At 38.1% G+C, this 19,223-nt stretch overlaps 1 protein-coding gene across 1 annotated transcript in view; it reads right to left on the reverse strand.

The window, feature by feature from the left end:
* Positions 1-1,145: 1,145 nt before the first annotated feature.
* FAM83B (family with sequence similarity 83 member B) overlaps positions 1,146-19,223 on the reverse strand; it is a 46,183-nt gene continuing 28,105 nt past the window's right edge. Inside the window, exons 2-4 of the mRNA XM_068410611.1 lie at positions 14,570-14,734; positions 6,080-6,204; positions 1,146-3,975 (exon numbers count right to left, since the gene is read on the reverse strand). Coding sequence (XP_068266712.1) covers positions 1,626-3,975; positions 6,080-6,204; positions 14,570-14,734 — 2,640 coding nt within the window. The 3' untranslated portion in view covers positions 1,146-1,625. The remainder of the gene's footprint in view (positions 3,976-6,079; positions 6,205-14,569; positions 14,735-19,223) is intronic.

Raw genomic sequence — 19,223 nt, forward strand, 5'->3', positions numbered from 1 at the left:
TTCTAAAGAATAAAGCCAAGACCTTCCTAGCGAGACTCCTCCATAGAATGCTGTAGGACTTTCAGGTCTAAGAGTGAAGTGGTCTCCTAAAACATGCTCCTGAAACATGAAGACCCTTTATAAGGATTATAAGCTTTCATTAATGAATTTTCCCAGTTTCTGAATTTCGAACAAAACTGTTGCAGAGCATCTTGCAGCTAAATGGTTATGGCATTCTCCTAAGAGACAAACTCCACATCCAGGAGGGCGTGAGCCAGCTGGATGTTCTGGCTGCACATTGCAGATGAGAAGTGGATGCCATGCTGCTGCCCAAACACTCTGCCTGTGTTTTTTGTAAGCACTAACCTGGCATAGGCACTTAGTATCAGGACATTTTTTGACTAAGAGGCTCGGATGAACAAAATGTGCCCCTAAGACTGCAGTTAGATGCCTAAATACCTTCATTAAGGTTAAACACTTGCTACTATCATCCTTCACTGATACTTTCTTTGGCTTAGGAGAGGTGCCTTATTGTTTGATGTAGTGACTTCTACGAATCTCATTTTTAGATGCCTAATTGCTCCCGGCCTTGTAATATTCATCCGGACATAAGGCAGCATTCCAGGGTTGAGCTTGCAATCTTCTTTGCCTAGTCTAAGCACTTGCAACATTATTTAAAAAATGAGGTTATTAAAGCCAGAGTTGCAAATATACCTGGCAACATTTAAAACAGACTGTTGCACGTGAAACTCAAAAACTTAACTGCAAAATGAAAGTCCATGGACAACTTTTTTTTTTTAAACACCAAACAGAAAAATGTAACCAAAAGCTATTTTTAGAATACATTACAGAATACTGGCATGTTATACAAATGTAATTAACCCACTGAAATTTAAACTAGTTGTAAATTATGCTCAAGGCACCTTTTTTATAAACAGTTTTTTTAACGTTCATCCCACATTCACACTAGTTTAACCATGTAAACACATCTGTGAAAGCTCAGATTAAGGTCACTTTAAGATCTGTGTGCCAAATACTTTAAAAAAATATCGTATTACACGGAAAATTCAATAAAGTAAGACAGATCCACCTCCTGCCCAAACAGTTCGATAGATGCTATGGGGTAAATTATTAACAAGATGAAGCCTAAAAGAGGTTTTCAAAACTTGGTTTAAAGATAAGTAACATGTAATGCATTAACATTTGTGTTTATCATTTGAAAGTGTTCATAAATGCTGAAAAAATGCAAGCCACTATTCCTTGTGCTATCTTATTTTTAATGGGCAAATCTTTGGAAATAGTATTACTTCAAGTTTAAAAACATCCTCCATCTTTTTTTCCCCACACTTAATCTTACAATATGCTAGTACGTACCTTCTTCACAAGGTAAATGTATAAAATTAATCTTACAATATAAACATTATAAACAACTCCCTTGAGACGTTGTCTGGATGCAGAATGTCAGTAAAGACTTAAGTATAACAATTCTAGGATAATTATGTAAAAATATGTACATTCATTCCAACGTCCTAGACCCAAGAGGAAACCCAAGTAAGCTTTACAAAAGTTGCCCATCAGTCTTGTCCAGTCAAGATTATGTCCAGCTTTGCTACTCTTGCTATGTTTCAACATAATCAGACAAAGTTTTACTTGCTTTTGTGTAGGAAGTTCCCAAACTTTTGCATAAATCCTCTCAGCTTATTTTCATTAGGCTGCAATGGATGGTACACAGTTGAGTTGTAGCTGACCATGTGATTACTCCTGCCATAATTATTCCCTAAGGTCTTGGTTTTGATATCTGAGAGATGTGAACTGCTGTTGGGTGCATTTCCGGCAGGTTGGTTAGCGTTTTCCATCTTACAGAATGGCTCAAAGCGGCTATAAACACGCCTTTCACTCAAACGAGGTCTTAGCTCCTCTTGGCGTTTTGAGCATGCCAGCTGTGGCGTCACTGAACTCGCTCTTTGAATAGCAGAAACAGGGGCACCTTCGGGGGTAGTATTTGTGGTAATTTCTTTTACGTCTTGATACTGAATCTGTTCTGTATTAAATCTTGGGGTAGATGCATCTCCTGCAGTTTCTATGAACTTACTTTCAAGGGGACACAAGAGAGGACACTTTCTATTGCTTTCATCAGATGGAGGTTTTTGAGGTTTTGGTGACTTTGGAGACTTTGTTGGGCTCCCAGTGACATCTTCTTTACTTCTGTTCAAGCTACCTTGAGAATTTGATGATGTGTTTCTCTTTCTCCTCGGGGAAGAATCTGTCTTATTCTCAGAAATCTTTGGGTTTTGATTCTCTTCTTCAGACACCAACGTGTCAGAACTACTACACATTCTGTAAAAGGCAGGACCTTTGTGTTTTGACAAGTTTTCCTTCTTGTCTGGTGTGAGATTAAGAAGTGACCGCAATTTCTGGGATCCTTTCTTTAGAAAACTTGGGGAATTCTTACTTTCTTTCTTTGATGCGCAATCCTTAATAGACTCCTCTTTGCTAGCTTCAGTGAGAGCAGCCATAGAGATTGCCTTGCTAGCAGTTGGGCTCTTTAGCTCTCCTTTGAGGTCCTTTTCCTCCTGTGGCAAGTGGTTGGTTACACTGTGCAAACTTTTAGAGCTCTTCAGCGTGTCTTCTGGAAGTTTCGGACTAACTGGCTGCTTAAGTCTATGCCTAGTCAATGTGCTGTAAACGTAACTGGATGCATGTTTGTTAGCACCAGGGTCTAATATGGACTTTGAATTAAACATGGGGAAACTTCTCCTTTTTAGTATATTTTCATTTTGAAGGTTCCTCAAATTTTCTGCATGTTTGTCTGCACACAGTGTTGTGTACAAGTAGAGAGATGAGTCGCCTGTTGCATTTGAATTTACACTAGGTTTTGTATTGTCTGCAATATGAATTCTGTGGTTTTTTGGTGCATCTGATTTAAGTGGGATGTTTGTGCTAAGCTCTTCTAAAATATTATCTGTTCCATTTTCCACACTTCGAGCATGATTAGATGTCCCTTTAGGTGTTGCACTTCCCTCTGACCCAATTATAGTTGAATTTGAAGAACTCGCACAGCTGCTTACTTCCTGCTGTTCAGGTAAAGTTGGCTGAAACACCAATGATGATCGTAAGCGAGAATGAGAATACAGCGCGTGAGCTTTAATATTTTCAGCTGTGTCATAGCCATCATATCTGTCACCCAAGGCCGACCCATTAGACTCTACTGGATAATCTGAATGATCATTCAAATATGACTTAATTCGCCAGTTACGTAGGAATGATTTCGTTGTGTGTTCGAGGGTCGGCATCCTTTGCTGCAGATGGCGGATATGATTATCTGTCCCATTAAAAGACCTCCGTACAATTGAATTTCTTTCTGCAAGATTTAACTTTGGTCGTGAAAACTGATCGGCAAAACTTTGCTGGGGTGTGTTGTAGTTATTTGTATATCCTCCTCGTAATGAAGAAACAATACTAAGGCTATCAGATGGCATTTTCCATGTATTTGATGGATTGTTGGCTCTATTAATAGCCCTGTTGAGCAATAGGTAAGGTGTCCTTTCTGACTTCTCCCCAGCGTAACTATGTCTCTTCCAGTGCTCATTTTTTTCACTAGGTTGATACTGCTGGATTGGATTTTGCATATTAAAACCTGGATGAAATGGTTGTTTATTGTAGGCTTGATTTCTCAAGCCATATTTATCTATTTCATTTACTGCATATCTTCCACGAGTTTTCCAACAAACAGCATCTATCTTGTGAACCTTGTCTTGTCTACCAAAAACGTTTCTTTGGCTAGAAACTGAAGCCAAGGAAGACACCGAGTGTTGGTATGTATCATTATCCCAGAGCGTCCTGCGACTGTTTACCCGCACTAATTCTGGGGCAAAAGAACTAGGAACAGAAGAACGAGCATACAGTGTCCTGAACTCTTCATCAAAGGATTCAACCAGCTGTCCTGTGATAACTTGAACCATACTGAGGTTGGTTTTTTCAAATGACCACATAAAGCTGAAAGAAGAACAAATGACCATTAGAAACGGTTCTTTTGAACTAAAGTATTACAGTGGCCCTTCTTGATAAGAAAGCTTTCACACAAACCTGAGTTTTGTACAAATAGTTTCTAAATAAATAAATAAATTGTGGTCATGATTCATGGAATTTGGATTTGGAAGGTCTAATCCAATACCAGTCGAACTCAGCTGGAGACTTTCCACTGCTTTCAGTGTGAGCAGAAATGAGTCTATAACTACTTAACTGCCCTTATAAAATGTGGATATTGCAAAAAAGTATTCACAAATGTAGAACAGTGGAGTACAAATACCTAATGGTGCAAAATTACCTCTACAAAGACTATGCCAGGATTGAATAGTCCCACTGTATTTACTTGAGTTAGAGAATGCTAATGTGTGGTTACGTTGTGAAAAAAATGCATTTGAAATAATATGCAGAACTGCTTCAACAGTTCTGAATGTACTTCACTCTAAACACATCTTCAAAAAGATGCACCTCAGAATTGTTAAAAAGTTTACATTTTCTGCTATGCACACCAGACTGGGTATGAACAGTTCTTTTAATTGCAATGATGACATTCTGATGAATGAATTTTTCCTCTTTTCTATTGTACTTAGAAAGGCTGAATACATGCTCAAAGGTAAGTAGCTATAGCTACTTTACAGCTACAAAAAGAGGTAAAACACATTAATATGTACCTTAAGGATGTTTCAACAAGACTAATACCATGATGTCGAAAGCATGTCATTTGTAGATCACAACAAAGAAAAAATCTGTTTTGCAATTCTATTTTCATGAAAAAAAAAAAGTGTTTTATTTGCATTCGCCTTCTGGATGTTAGAAAACAGGTCTGTTGTATTCATGTAAATAGTCTGCTGATTTCATTTTATTTGTTTTGTTAGTTTTGTATTTTTCAAGAAATAATAGTGTGCTGAGATTAAATCAAATCATGATGCATAAGTATTTTCTATTAATTTTCACAATTAAGAATAGTATATTTTGTAATGTTTGGAAAAAACCCTAAAATTTAAACTGAGTTCAGAGAGCAAGAATTCAGAAAGAGACATCTTTCCTGTTATAAGTCACTAGATTCTTTTACAAAGCAAGCTTAATTTCTACAGAAATTGATGATTCCAGCCCCTGTGGTGCTAGGTCTTAAAGCAGTGTTATTTTTCAAAATGAAAAGAGAAAATCTATCACATTCTCACAGACTCTAACACTGTGTGTAGATGTCAAAGCAGGCAGACTCTCCCTGGACTCTCTTACATTGATTCATTTATGAACTTGTCACTTACCTCACTACCATTTATATACATCAGTCTGAATTTGGGGCTGGCCAAGTCTCAGAGGAAATAAAAAGCCACATTTTCAACAGCTTACAGTGGTGGAAATCTATGACAGACAGTGGCTGTGGATCTGGCACCCAGGCACTATGCAGAAATTAATTCAGTAGGCCAAAGGAGAGAAGTGCAGCATGAAAAGAAGGAAAATATTTAATAATGTGTGAGATAACACTGTCCCTGCTTTAAGTTCATGTTTTTTCCAACTCTGCAAAGCTGTAAATTCTTCCAGCCTACGCTTTGCACACGTATACTGGAACTAAAATGGAAAGTAGAATAACGAAACATAGCCAAATATACACTATGTCAACTTAACTTGGACAGTTCTGAATTTGACCATGATATACTAGAGAGTGCCACAGAACAGGTCTATAACGTTAGCTTTAGAAGATTATTACAAGGAGGAATTATACAAGAGAGCTTATATTTTTGGCAGCCTTTTCTGGAGTGAATGTTAGATGAGAATAGTTCAGACAATATAAGACAAATCAGGATTTTAGTCTCTTATCAAGTTTTTAGCTGTAGCAAAAGCTATATCCTTTATCTCTTATTTGTGAAAAACTAACAAAGGACCTCAAAATTTGGCTCTGTATTAGCCTACCTAGCAACAATTATTTATGACAATTTGTTAAATTACAGAAAAGATAATCAAATTTGTCCATGGAGCTTCCTGGAAGAATTTTCAGAAATAGAAAAAAATTGTAATATGAGAGGTACTGAGATGACAGGTTTTCTACAGACACCTAAGTGACTGGTCTTACCTGTAAGAACCATATATGACTTTCTTACAGTCAACAAGAAGAAATTTTTGTTCCATTTTTCCATGAAATTTTGCTCCTGTTTTAGAATAGTAATCTTGTCCTTTTACTGTCCGCACCCTCATGTTCTGAAAAAGACAATTAAAATGTTTTAATTGGTATATACTACATTCCATATTTAGCATCTGGGGGTTTAAAAGTTAGAGGTACAGTAAGAGAAGAATCATATTAGTGCATATTAATAAACTCTGCAGGGAAGTAAACTCTGATCAGACTTGTCCCCTAGGGACCCAAAATGACAAGTTATTGCTTTGTCTTCAAAACTGATGAGATTTCCTAGGTCACAGAAACTGAAATTCTGCTTTTCCATAGCCACCACTCCCAGAAATTAGGTTCTGGCACAAGAAGTCTTCAACAAGAGAAAGAGGTTTTTGTACTGAAAAAAAAATTATTTTCAGCATCTGATGTGCAATATCTGAAAGATTTCCAAGCATATCAGCTAATCAGAAACAATACCTAAAGAGCCAGGATCACCTTTTTTTTTTTAAATGAACAAGGCTGTTTTATCTACAAACACAGATACCCCCCTCTGAGATGATCCATTGAACGATACCACCTGGCCCCAGAATCCCTTACAGTTTTACCATGGTGCAAAGCTGATTTCTTTCACCATGGGATCAATCACATTTCTAAATTCAGAGATGCTACCACAGCCTGCATAGGTAGCACAAACTCTACATGGCATTTAAGTTTATATTCCAAATTATATTCAGAAGCTTTGTGTTCTACTCGGGCAAACTCAGCAAATTGCACTGGGCAAATTTTCCATGATGGATCTCAAAAATGTGGTCAATTTTTCTCCCAGACGGTGGATGAAATAATTGATTCAGCTCAGTCAGTGTCTTTTTTCCTTTTTCTCTACTATCACTTGCTTTTTTAAGCTCCTAGAGATAAAATAATTGAAAAGAAGTGTTACAAAATGTTCTGGACTCTACTAATAATAATTTTTCAAAAGTACTTACATGGATGTAGAAAAAAATCAAAAAGCATTTATCAAAAATTGTTACAGTAAAGGTGCTTATTTGTAGAAAAAAAATTATACATTCAATGTAAATCAACCTACAGCATCTACCTCATGTGGCTGTGAGATACAAAATGCTTCGTAAGACACAAAAAACAGCTTGGAATATAGCTGTGAATGATCACAATATTTACTGTAGTTTCTAGCCTTGCAATATTTGTTCTAGCAATGCTAATTGTGGTAATTTACAAATGGGAGTGAAATCTGTAGTTTAGCAGTGGCAGTAAGAAAACAGAACCTATATGATTATTACATAGACTGTATATACAGAAACAGTGGAATGTAAGACTTGTGAATACAGAGGAACGGCTTGCTTCACGGGACTGCTACAAGAACAAGTTGAAAATCACAGCAGACGTGCTCTGTTCATGAAGCAAAATGGATCAGACTGTGTACAGTGTAAATTCATCAAAATCAGGGGAAAAAAAATGTTTAAACTTACAAAAGTATTTAGGACTCTAGTCTATAAAGTATGACTGAGCTTGCAATATTTTAATACCTAAAGTTACATAAACCTTTATTGTCTACGGGAGTACCTAAACATTTACCTAAAACATATAAAGTTCTAATAGACAGAGGTTGTAGGAGTTGTAATGATACAGTGTCTACTACAGTGCAATGAACCTTCTCTCTCCAAAGAGAAAATTTAAAAAGTTAGGAGAAAATATTCATGAAATGAAAGCACATTTCCAAATAACACATTTTCTAAATCACTATATATTTTACTGTAGCTATCTTAAAACTTTTATCAAAACAAAAATCAAATCAAAGAAGCAAGAGTTGCACTTAAAAGCTGCTAAGCTGGCAAATTATGGTTTGTCTCAAGCTATTCACGTTCTTTAAATTTTATGTATTAGGTGAGTTTTTACTTAGCATGTTTGTCAAGCTGTGTTTGAAAAAAATGCAATTTGGTTAAAATGTACAAAGACAGCATTTAAAAATGTGTGACCTGTCTTGCAAATGTGGTATAAACACAAAATAAAGTTTAACTGTCAACTTGGCATATCAAATTGATTAAATAAAAGAAGAATTATCTAGTAGTGCTGTAAAATTTTAAAAGGTACTTGGGGTCAGTGAAAATACAGGTGGCTGCTTAGGACTGTTTTCAGAAACAGGTAAAAAAGAACCAATAAAAATAACGACCCAATTTGCATTGTTGAAAGGGAGGTTAGCATTAGACGTCACTTTGCATCTCTAAATCCTAACCACCTTTGACTATCTAGCATTGTGTCCTTCCAGTTTTCTACACTTCGATTTTTAACCTGGAACATAGAATAAGAAAGTCAATTTTCCCAGTTTTCCAGTGCTGTTTTTTGTTGAACTTTTCAAAAACCAACTCCAGTGAAGAAAATTATTCTTTCTCCATCAAGTACTCAAGCTGAAAGTAATTAAATAAAAAGCTTTTCTTTGGAAGTTAAATAGGGTAGAAAAAGTAATTCCTTAAAAAGTACAAAAGAAAATACTGGAATTTACTTCATTCTAAAGATTATCACAATAGTAAATTTTTATTTACTATAAAATAAAATGTTGTGAATTAGTCACAAAATTTGAATTTACTTCAATGATTAAGTGTTTTACACAATTCTATATACCATTTAATTATATTTGTATGTCAGATTTATATTTAACTATACTAAATTGTATTTCTCTCATTATAATTTCAAACAGGTAACTTGAGAGGCAGCTTATACATTTTCAAATAACCATAAAAAGTAATGCTGGCCTAAAGACATGCCAGTTGAACACATCAAATCTTCCTGAGATAAGGCCTGATGGGTATCGGACAGAATATCACTTGGGAATCTGGAATGCTGGAGGCACAAGCAAAGTAATGGTTTGCAAATTACCATAATATATATAAAAAGCTTTGCCTTAGGTAGTCATAAGTTGAAATATAACTTCAAGTGGGCATATCTACAATCTACATTAAACTGCTGCTTTTTAAAACAATCGTAGTCACTGCTTCCCCTGCTCTCCTTTTTCTTTTCCTTCTTTTCTTCAGTATTATTCCTCCGTCCTGCTTCCTTAATCCTGCCAACTCTTTCCCTGTTTCAGTAGGTCATCCACTAACAGTAGGTCATCCACAGCTCATCTGGCATTCTTCAAACTCTCTAATTAGGTGCCAGGGATGCACACTCTAAATAATTGCCCAAAATACAGACAATATTTGAGGATATATAATGATAATGTGTTCCTCTTAGGATTAGAAGGAGTAAATATATACTTACTGAATTGCAAGCCACAGTTGGTATGAAATGCTGGGCTTCACCCTCCTACTTGGTTTCATCCTCAGGCTACAAGAATCCCCTGCCAACAGTGCTAACACTAGCACACCACTGACCACTGCAGAAGTGTTATGTGTCATTGTAGATAAAGAAATAATTTGTTTCTCAATCTTGAGAGGAAAATCATGGGCAAACCATAAACTACACATCATGAAAGATTCCAGCTAGCCTGATGGGACACACAAAAGCATGTACGATTGGCCGTAGCAAGTCAAACGGAAAGTCTGTCTGGTCATGAACCTGTTTTTGTCAGTGACTGCTACTGGATGCATACGGAAGAATAATTTCATCAAGAACTTGATGTTTAGGAGGTTATTTAAGCCAGACACAGGATCTTCTCCCTCCTCCAAGATCAGATTGTAGGACACTCAGGGACATTTAAAATATCCAGTGGCTGCAGTTTAAGGATGACCATCAGGGCTATTCAGTTAAATGACATCCAAATGATGAACAGGAAACAAGCTCTAACTTCTCTTTTTATGTATGACTGCGCCACTGTCTTCCCAGAGAGAGCCATGTAAGCATGATTTAAAACCTGGAAGTATAATTCAACATGACACATTTATTTTCATCAGGAAACCCTCCAATGTGATAGATAAGTACAGTGAATATACTGGTCTCATACATTTCACTTCAGCACTTTTTATTTGTAGAGTCTGTTTTTATCAGTGTTCAATTACTCACCCTGTACTTGCTGTCAAGGATATGCACAAAGAAGAAAATGGATGTCTACCTAATACTTAGCCTAACAGCTTTGAAGAAAAAAAAAGTCACATTTCTCATATTGTTCATCATTACTAATGTTATTTATTTTCCTGGGCCTCTCTTCTTACTAAGAGATAATAGTTGCTGTACAAATGCTAAGTAGTTTTCAAGTTCGCTTATATTCTGACTTTGAATCTGATCCAATGACCACTAAAGACAAAATCTCAATGACTTCACTGGAGTCTGGGGCCTGTACATGCCTATTTAATAACCAAATTTGACTTATACTTGGAAGTACTCGAAAACTTTTGATGATTTTGATAATAGTAGCAAGAAATAACAGGCTGCAGTCAGATCTCCAGAGCAGCTCCTGCTATGCATTTAAGCATGCACATCTGCGAGAAGACTTCACAAAAGCAAAGTAAAATCAATTCATTAGTGGTTCTATTTTCTCATTCCTGTAATTCATTAAAAATACTGAGAGGAGTATCAGATGATAAACAGTTCCTGCCAAATTGCTTTCAATATCCTCCTGTAGTAAGATGATTCTTCATTATTGCCAGAGAAGTAAAAATAGGTTTCTGCAGAGCATGGAGCCTGTGCCACATGCCTCACCTCATATCAAATAAAACATGAAGATCTGGCATCAGCTGAGGAGCTTAGTTGACTTCTTGGGCATTAAACAATATTGCCTACATTGGTTCTTTTTTTCTAATCCAAAATTAAGTTACTGCATTGAGCATTTTGGTGGCTCTGGGGATTGTTGTGTTAGTGCTGCATTCTGCAGTGCAAATCTATTTCATAGTTTACTGCAGCACCTGTCAGTAGCAGAAAAAAAAAGCATCTCTCAAAAAATTTAGCTATTAGTTTTTGAAATATCACCTGAAAAATGTCTGAATCTGTAATGGCTCTTCATCTTTCTATGCAAAGGAATTGCTGACTGAACAAGTCAGACCAGTGACAAAGTTAATCAAAAGAAGCTTAGGTAGAGAAGAGAAGAAAAAGAGAAACTCATTAATTACTGAGGAAAATTGTAGGACAGTCAGGAAACAGATAAATGAAACTGGAGAAAGAGAAATGGGAAAGTACAGGAAAGGAATTGTTTATTTGAGTTCCACTGCTGGTGTTACGGTGAACATTAAGTAAAAACCAACCCACAAGAAGAAATGCTGTAGGAAAGACTCAAAAAGCTCCTAGCAAACCCCTGATTTCTCTTTCTCCTATACAGAATTCACAAAGTAATCACAGAACATATAGTCTATCCATTTTTTCAGTTGTCTCTTTCAATAGAGGGAAACATGCCCTGATATGAAGTCAGACTACAGATGAGGAAAACTGCACAGACAGTGTAGATTTATGAATAAAATCCTCTTTTTTCCATACAGAAGACTACTGAATTGTAAATATGAACTAAAAAACACAGTTTTGCTCATCACTGCATCTCATTTTTTACTGATTCAAAGGAAGAGAAAAAGAGCCAGAGAAGGCATTGAGTCAGAAAAGCTTTACAGAAACTCCTCATCGTGAGTGCATGGCATGAGGAGCGTCTGCCACACACTTGCAAGACTGAACCAAATCATGTCAGAAAATAACAAGACCAATGATGCTGGTGCTTCGTCTTGAGGAAAAGAAATAGATCCATACATCTCTGTCCCCTTCTAGCTTTCACTGAACAGAAGGGGAAAACCGAAAGCCAAGAGTACAAAAAGTTGAAGATAGGGTGTTTTTTTGTGAACCTTCAGGCGACAGGAAAAAGGAAAAAAGAAAAAACTTAGCTCCTAAGTACTGACTGTTCTTTCATAGTCACCTATGCAGTTTCTCTTCATCCAAGAAAGGCACAGGAGAATTACTGTGGGAGTAGTAATCTGTTCTCGGAGCAACAGTCACTGGGAGTAGCATTTGGATGAGACGACCATTATTTTGAAGAGATTTATTACAAGCTAAACTGGAAGCCCAGCACACAACAGGATTACTGCTTAGCTCTTTGGCATATATTTTTCATTTTCTAATAAAACTTGAAGCATTCTAAGTAAACCTTGCAGAGTAAAGATGTATTTTATTTCTCCCATCATTACAAAACAGAAACATATAAACCAAAATGTCACTGGAGAGGCCAAGTCCAAACCTCTCCAATCCACACTAATCCATACAAAATCCACTCTAATGTATGCATATTAATTCTTTCAACCACAGTATAAATGTCTGTAGGTCTATAAAACCATATCAAAAGACAACCTCGAATCCACCCAAAAGAAGTTAAGCTTTTGAAATAGCTGTAGATACACATTGCACAGAATTAATTTGAAAATGCACACTATGGTATTTTTTGAGATATCACTTGAAATGCATGCTCCTAATTTCTTTTGTTTTGGGAAGATAAAGTGCATGCCATAAAAAGACATACACCATTTTTGGCAACCTCTATGGCATAGTTAACCCAAGTAATCAGCAAATGGTGGTATCTGAAGTTTGAGAGTATGGAAATATTGCCAAATACTGACTTCATGAAGGCAATTATGAACATTGTTTACAGAATGTCCTGGTTTGGCTGAAACCAGGCCAATTTTCCTTTCAGTGATTTTTACTTTCAGCTAGGTCCTTTCTAAGTAACTGCACTTTCTGAAACTAACTGCATGTTTTGCAGACAGTGTCTGCTTCCAGGACTGATAACGCTCAAAGTTTGTAGTTATCGCTGAGGCACCGGTAGGGATGTTATGCAGAAAGGCTCTTGCTGTACTTATTCCTAGAGAAACCAAGGTCACTGCTAAATTCCTCAGTGCTTACGAGTGGAGAGCCAAAGGGGGGTCGCACCTGCAGGGAGGAGCAGACAGGGCAGGTGACCCAAAATTGACCAACGAAGGTATTCCATCCCATACACGTCATTCTCAATACAAAGGGGGGGATCACGAGGGTCTCGCTCTCTTTCTGCTATGGCCGGTGTCTGAAGAGGACTCTGTCCATTTTCCTGCTGCCCCCGATCCCGATCTGTGCATCCCTGAATCCAGCTCTCGACCATTGCTAGGCCCAGCCTGGGCCTTCCCGGAGCCTGCCCTGCAGTGCCAGTGGTGACGTGGCTGACATCGGGGGAGCTCAATCTTGGCTTTGTATATATTTGTATATATTTGTACATATTTGATTATTCCAATATTATTATTATACTCTTTTTCATTATTATAGGTTTATTAAAACTGTTTTAACTTTCCAACCCGTAAGTCTCTCTCCCTTTTCCCTTTCCCTTTCCCTTCAGGGCGGGTGGAGGGTTAACAGAGAGCGTCTGCCACAGGTTTAATAGCCGGCCCAGCTTTAAACCATGACACAGAAACACAACATAGTTTTGATGTTTTCATTCCAAAAGTTCCCATAGCTCTGTATATTATGCCACCAGAGGGCAATCCCACACACTCATACACAAGAAACAAGCACGGAAAGTGGTGTGGGAATACTTTTAAGGACCTAAGTCAACACTCCAGAGCAAAAATTGGTATAAAATGCAGGTTTGCTCCAAAATTCTACCAAAAAGCCCTCTTTATCCTCACAAACACAGCACACCTCTATCTGATTTTTGGACTGGGTTCTTAAAAGAACTGAGCATCTATAGTATTTTTGCCTGGTGTGAACATGGCCTAACTAGCTACAGATACAAGGAATTGCAAATGGAACTACTTGGAAGTTCAGTGCTCAGAGCTTTGCAAAGAAACTCTGGCAACGTCCTTGGAACTTCTGCAGTGCTATCTACAGTACAGTAAATCTAAAAGTATTTATGAAGCATTTACTTCAGGTGAGTGCAGCTCACGGTTTGTATTCTAATCCCTGTTAAATATTAGGGCGGTACTGGACATCTTGTGAAAAATGTAAATGTTAGTCTTCTTGTTATCTTTCTTAGAGGATAAAATTACATATTTCACGTATAAAAGTAATATGCTCTAAGACACGATGCAGACAGACATGATAATATGGATTTTCAGGAAAACACTAATAATATAGAATCTTGGGCCTTTGAAGTATTTTAATACATAATAACTTTAAAGAAAAAGATCATAAAATGAAGTATGCAATTTATTAATTTACATAAGCTTTATGACTCTATCTGCAGGCTACTTTAAGAGAAAGTAAAAAGAAGCCTAGTTTTCCAAACATGCAGTATTCCTAAATACATCATAAAGGAAAATGATTTTATAAATAATATATGAAAAATTATGCAATTCTATCAAATGCTCTTGTTTTGACACATGAAAAAGAAAAAAATATTTCTAAAGAGAAAAACGTGTAGAGAAGGTTCTGCTGAGAGCTTACTTATTTATACCCAGTGTTAATTTGAAAAAGCAGTATTTGATAATCACTTTTTGAATAATAGTCCCTTTCCAGTGGGTTGCGCAGGAATGTGTAGTGAATGTTCGTGCACAGGAACACAGGAAGCCTTACCCTGAGCCTCTGAACTTGACAGCCTTGTTTCTCCGTCATTTTCAGAAAGTGACTGAAGTTTGACTCATCAAGCAGGAGATACACTGCAATCCCTCTAGCAGATGCCTCCACAATTTCTCTAAAAATATCCACATCTGTAAACATATCCATAACAATGGCAATGACCTGAATAAAACAGAAAACACACAAATTATTTTATTGTATAAACAGATATATAAAACTCTTCACTGAAGCTTGCACTGGGCAGCTAACACACTAGTATTTTTTACACACCAAAAAGTTCTAATATTTTCCATGTGATACCACTTAACCTGGGAGGCTTTTCAAGACCACTGGATCTTCTTTTTGAGAAGTCAGGTGATTGCTTGTGTGACATTTGTCACAAGTACCAAAATCTGGCAAAAAGTTGTCTCATGGGTGTGTGTAGCGATTGGTTATACGAGGAAAAGGAAATCCAGTGGAAGAGAAGGGAAGTGGAAACAGCAGTATGAATACAGTGGAAAAAATTAAACTGTCATAATATAACTGCAGTGTACATAAAAAAAAAGTTTCAGATAATATTTTTGTACAAGGGGCTTGTTCATCTTTTATCTACATTTGAAAGGAAAGACTGAAAACCACAGAAGTTTCTCTTGGCTCTAAGGACCTCATCACTTTCAGACTGCAGGTTCTGCTTGGTCTTGTTTCTAAGATACACAATGTTAACTGAACATGGCAACCCTATTTATTCATGTGTCTTCTTTCACTTATATCTGAGCAGAAATCTGCCAAGACAGATCAAGTGGGTTAGGTAAAAAGACCAAAGAAGAAAGTCTGTTCTCAAATAGTCCTGTTTCATTACATGTGTCCCCCTCCCTCTGAATTCCCTAATTTCTTCTTAACCTTTCCTTTAGTTCAGATCTTTTAGAAATAGGTGCTCATTACATTCAAGGATCTAGTTAAATGTAAGAGAGAAATCCTGAATGGATTCATTAGTGTACACTGACATGAATGCATGAAATAATCAAAATCAACAGTACAGACTTCAAAAATCATTCTATCATTTTCCTATGGCAGATATCTAAGATGATAATTTGTTTGCAGCATCTGTGGTTGCAAAGACTAATATATCAGAAACATACAGAAAAGAAAAAAAGAATAACAAAAATTAAAACCCAACACTGACTAGAATGGTTGTATGTATCTTTATGAAGAAGGGAGGAAAGAAATAAATACATACGCAAGCAGGCCAGTAAGTTGGTGGCATGAGAGAAATGCATGTGCACTACTGTGCATATATTTCACAACTTAGGAATGAACAGGAAAACCCTCTTTGTCTTCACTAGTAGAATTGTTCTTAAACCATTTAGATTATTAATTTTCAAGTTAATTCTGCAAAGCATCAGAGTAGTCTTGCAAGAAAAAGTAGCTTTCACTTCCAGAGTTGGAATAGGGATTACATTTTGAAACCTAAAGCTTGTGCTAGCTGAAAAATCCTCATCAGTTTTAAGGACATGTATGCAAAGCCACAGTTGTGATCTGACAACCAACTGGCCATCCATTTTTGCATACCCTGGAAACCAAAGATGACTCTTGTTGTACACTCCCATTAGCCTGCCCCTTCACTCTTAGCAACACTCAACGTAGTCAACAAAAACATAATTAGGCTCAATTGCTGGAGGAAGAAGAGTGCCAAATTTGAACAATGCATATGATACACATTCATAAGTAAAAAGACATTTACAGTGATAAAGTCCTTTCTGTATACTTATTCCTATAAATCAGACTAGTTGTTTGATCATAAACTATAGATTTTGATGCAGAAAGAGTAGATTCCATAAACATCATAGAATATTCTGGCTTTTAAATGTATTAAATTTCCTTTAATTTTTTTTTTTTTTTTTTTTTTTTTAATTCTATAATGTGTATCTACCATTAGTTAAAGCTGTGACAACAGCTGCAGGATTAGTTACTTGCTGCATCATTTTGAAAGCAAAGATTTCACTACTGTGCTTTTACTTTTTTTTTTTTTTTTTGCAATTGCACAGCTGATTTCCACCCTGATACTTAGAACAAGAAGCCACATAACAGTGAAATACAGCAAAGAAGAAGAAACTGATAAAATTCAAATTGCAGAAAACAGGTCAGAAAATTGCCTATTCCACAAATTCTGTTTCTTTTGGGCATAACAACTCTATCCTGTGTCAAGAAAATCCCCCAAGGCAGAACACTCCAGTGTCGTCCAGTAGGCTTCCTTACAAACTGCCATTTTCTTTCCAAAGCATATTTGTTTTCCAAAATGCAGAGGTCTTTTCAAAAGCAAGCACCAATGCTTTTATAGGAAATACAAAGGCCATCCAACCATGCAGGGGACACTGGATGGATGCAGCAGTTTTCTGCTGAAAGCACCAGAATTCTGGGAGAACTTTCCAAACCTTGAGAAACTGATAACCACCCTGATCAAAAATGACCCTCAGCTGGGAATAATTAAGCATTTTACACTTTCAAGGAGGAAAAAATAGTTGTTGGAGCAGATACTTGCTGTCCATAATATCAGATAACACTGATATTATGCATAGCAAGAGTGAACTACCACCACCTGATTTGGTATTAGATAGAAGAGCACATTTCAGTGATCAACTAAAACTGAACACAGTGCAGAAAACAATTTTTATACTAATTTTCTTCCCCTAAAATTACAGAATCACAGAATGTTAGGGATTGGAAGGGACCTCGAAAGATCATCTAGTCCAATCCCCCTGCCGGAGCAGGATTGCCTAGACCATATCACACAGGAACGCGTCCAGGCGGGTTTTGAATGTCTCCAGACAAGGAGACTCCACAACCTCTCTGGGCAGCCTCTTCCAGTGTTCGGTCACCCTCACCGTAAAGAAGTTTTTCCTCATATTTAAGTGGAACCTCCTGTGTTCCAGCTTGCACCCATTGCCCCTTGTCCTGTCAAGGGATGTCACTGAGAAGAGCCTGGCTCCATCCTCATGACACTTGCCCTTTACATATTTATAAACATTAATGAGGTCACCCCTCAGTCTCCTCTTCTCCAAGCTAAAGAGACCCAGCTCCCTCAGCCTCTCCTCATAAGGGAGATGTTCCACTCCCTTAATCATCTTTGTGGCTCTGCGCTGGACTCTCTCTAGCAGTTCCCTGTCCTTCTTGAACTGAGGGGCCCAGAACTGGACACAATATTCCAGATGCGGCCTCACCAGGGCAGAGTAGAGGGGGAGGAGAACCTCTCTTGACCTGCTAACCACACCCCTTCTAATACATCCCAGGATGCCATTGGCCTTCTTGGCCACAAGGGCACATTGATGGCTCATGGTCATCCTGCTGTCCACTAGGACCCCCAGGTCCCTTTCCCCTACGCTGCTCTCCAACAGGTCTGTCCCCAACTTGTACTCATACATGGGGTTGTTCTTGCCCAGATGCACGACTCTACACTTGCCCTTGTTATATTTCATTAAATTTCTCCCCGCCCAACTCTCCAGCCTGTCCAGGTCTCTCTGAATGGCTGCGCAGCCTTCCGGCGCATCAGCCACTCCTCCCAGTTTTGTGTCATCAGCGAACTTGCTGACAGTGCACTCTATTCCCTCATCCAAGTCATTAATGAATATATTGAATAGAACTGGTCCCAGTACCGACCCTTGAGGGACTCCGCTAGACACAGACCTCCAACTGGACTCTGTCCCATTGACCACCACTCTCTGGCTTCTTTCCTTCAGCCAGTTCACAATCCACCTCACTACCCGATCATCCAGACCACACTTCCTCAGTTTAGCTGCGAGGATGCTGTGGGAGACCATGTCAAACACTTTACTGAAATCAAGATAGACCACATCCACAGCTTTACCATCATCTATCCACCGGGTAACATCCTCATAAAAGGCTATCAAGTTGGTTGAGCATGACTTCCCCTTGGTGAAGCCATGCTGAGTGCCCCTAATGATCCCCCTGTCCTTGATGTGCCTAGAGACAGCACCAAGGACAAGTTGTTCCATCACCTTTCCGGGGATGGAGGTGAGGCTGACCGGTCTATAGTTACCCGGGTCCTCCTTCTTGCCCTTTTTGAAGACTGGAGTGACATTTGCTTTCCTCCAGTCCTCAGGCACTTCTCCCGTTGCCCACGACTTAGCAAAGATGATGGAGAGTGGCCTAGCAATGACTTCCGCCAGCTCCCTCAGCACCCGTGGGTGCATCCCATCAGGGCCCATGGATTTATGGACGTCCAGGTTGCTTAATTGGTCCCTGACCCAGCCCTCATCAACCAAGACAGATTCCTCCTCTATCCTGACTTCTTCTGAGGCCTCAGGGGTCCGGGGCTCCTCAGGACAGCCTCCAGCAGTATAGACAGAGGCAAAGAAGGCATTCAGTAACTCCGCCTTCTTTTTATCCTCTGTCTCCAGGGCCCCCATCTCATTCATCAGTGGGCCTACATTGCCTCTAGTGTTGGCTTTACCTGCAATGTATTTGAAGAAGCCCTTTCTGTTGTCCTTGACCTCTCTTGCAAGGTTTAATTGCAAGGAGGCCTTAGCTTTCCTAGTTGCCTCCCTACATCCTCTGACAACAGACTTATATTCCTCCCAAGTGGCCAGCCCCTCCTTCCATGATCTGTACACCCTCTTCTTCCACTTGAGTTTAGATTGTTGCTACTAATCTTTTC

This window comes from Nyctibius grandis, chromosome 1 (genome assembly GCF_013368605.1).
Source record: "Nyctibius grandis isolate bNycGra1 chromosome 1, bNycGra1.pri, whole genome shotgun sequence".
NCBI lineage: Eukaryota > Metazoa > Chordata > Aves > Nyctibiiformes > Nyctibiidae > Nyctibius > Nyctibius grandis.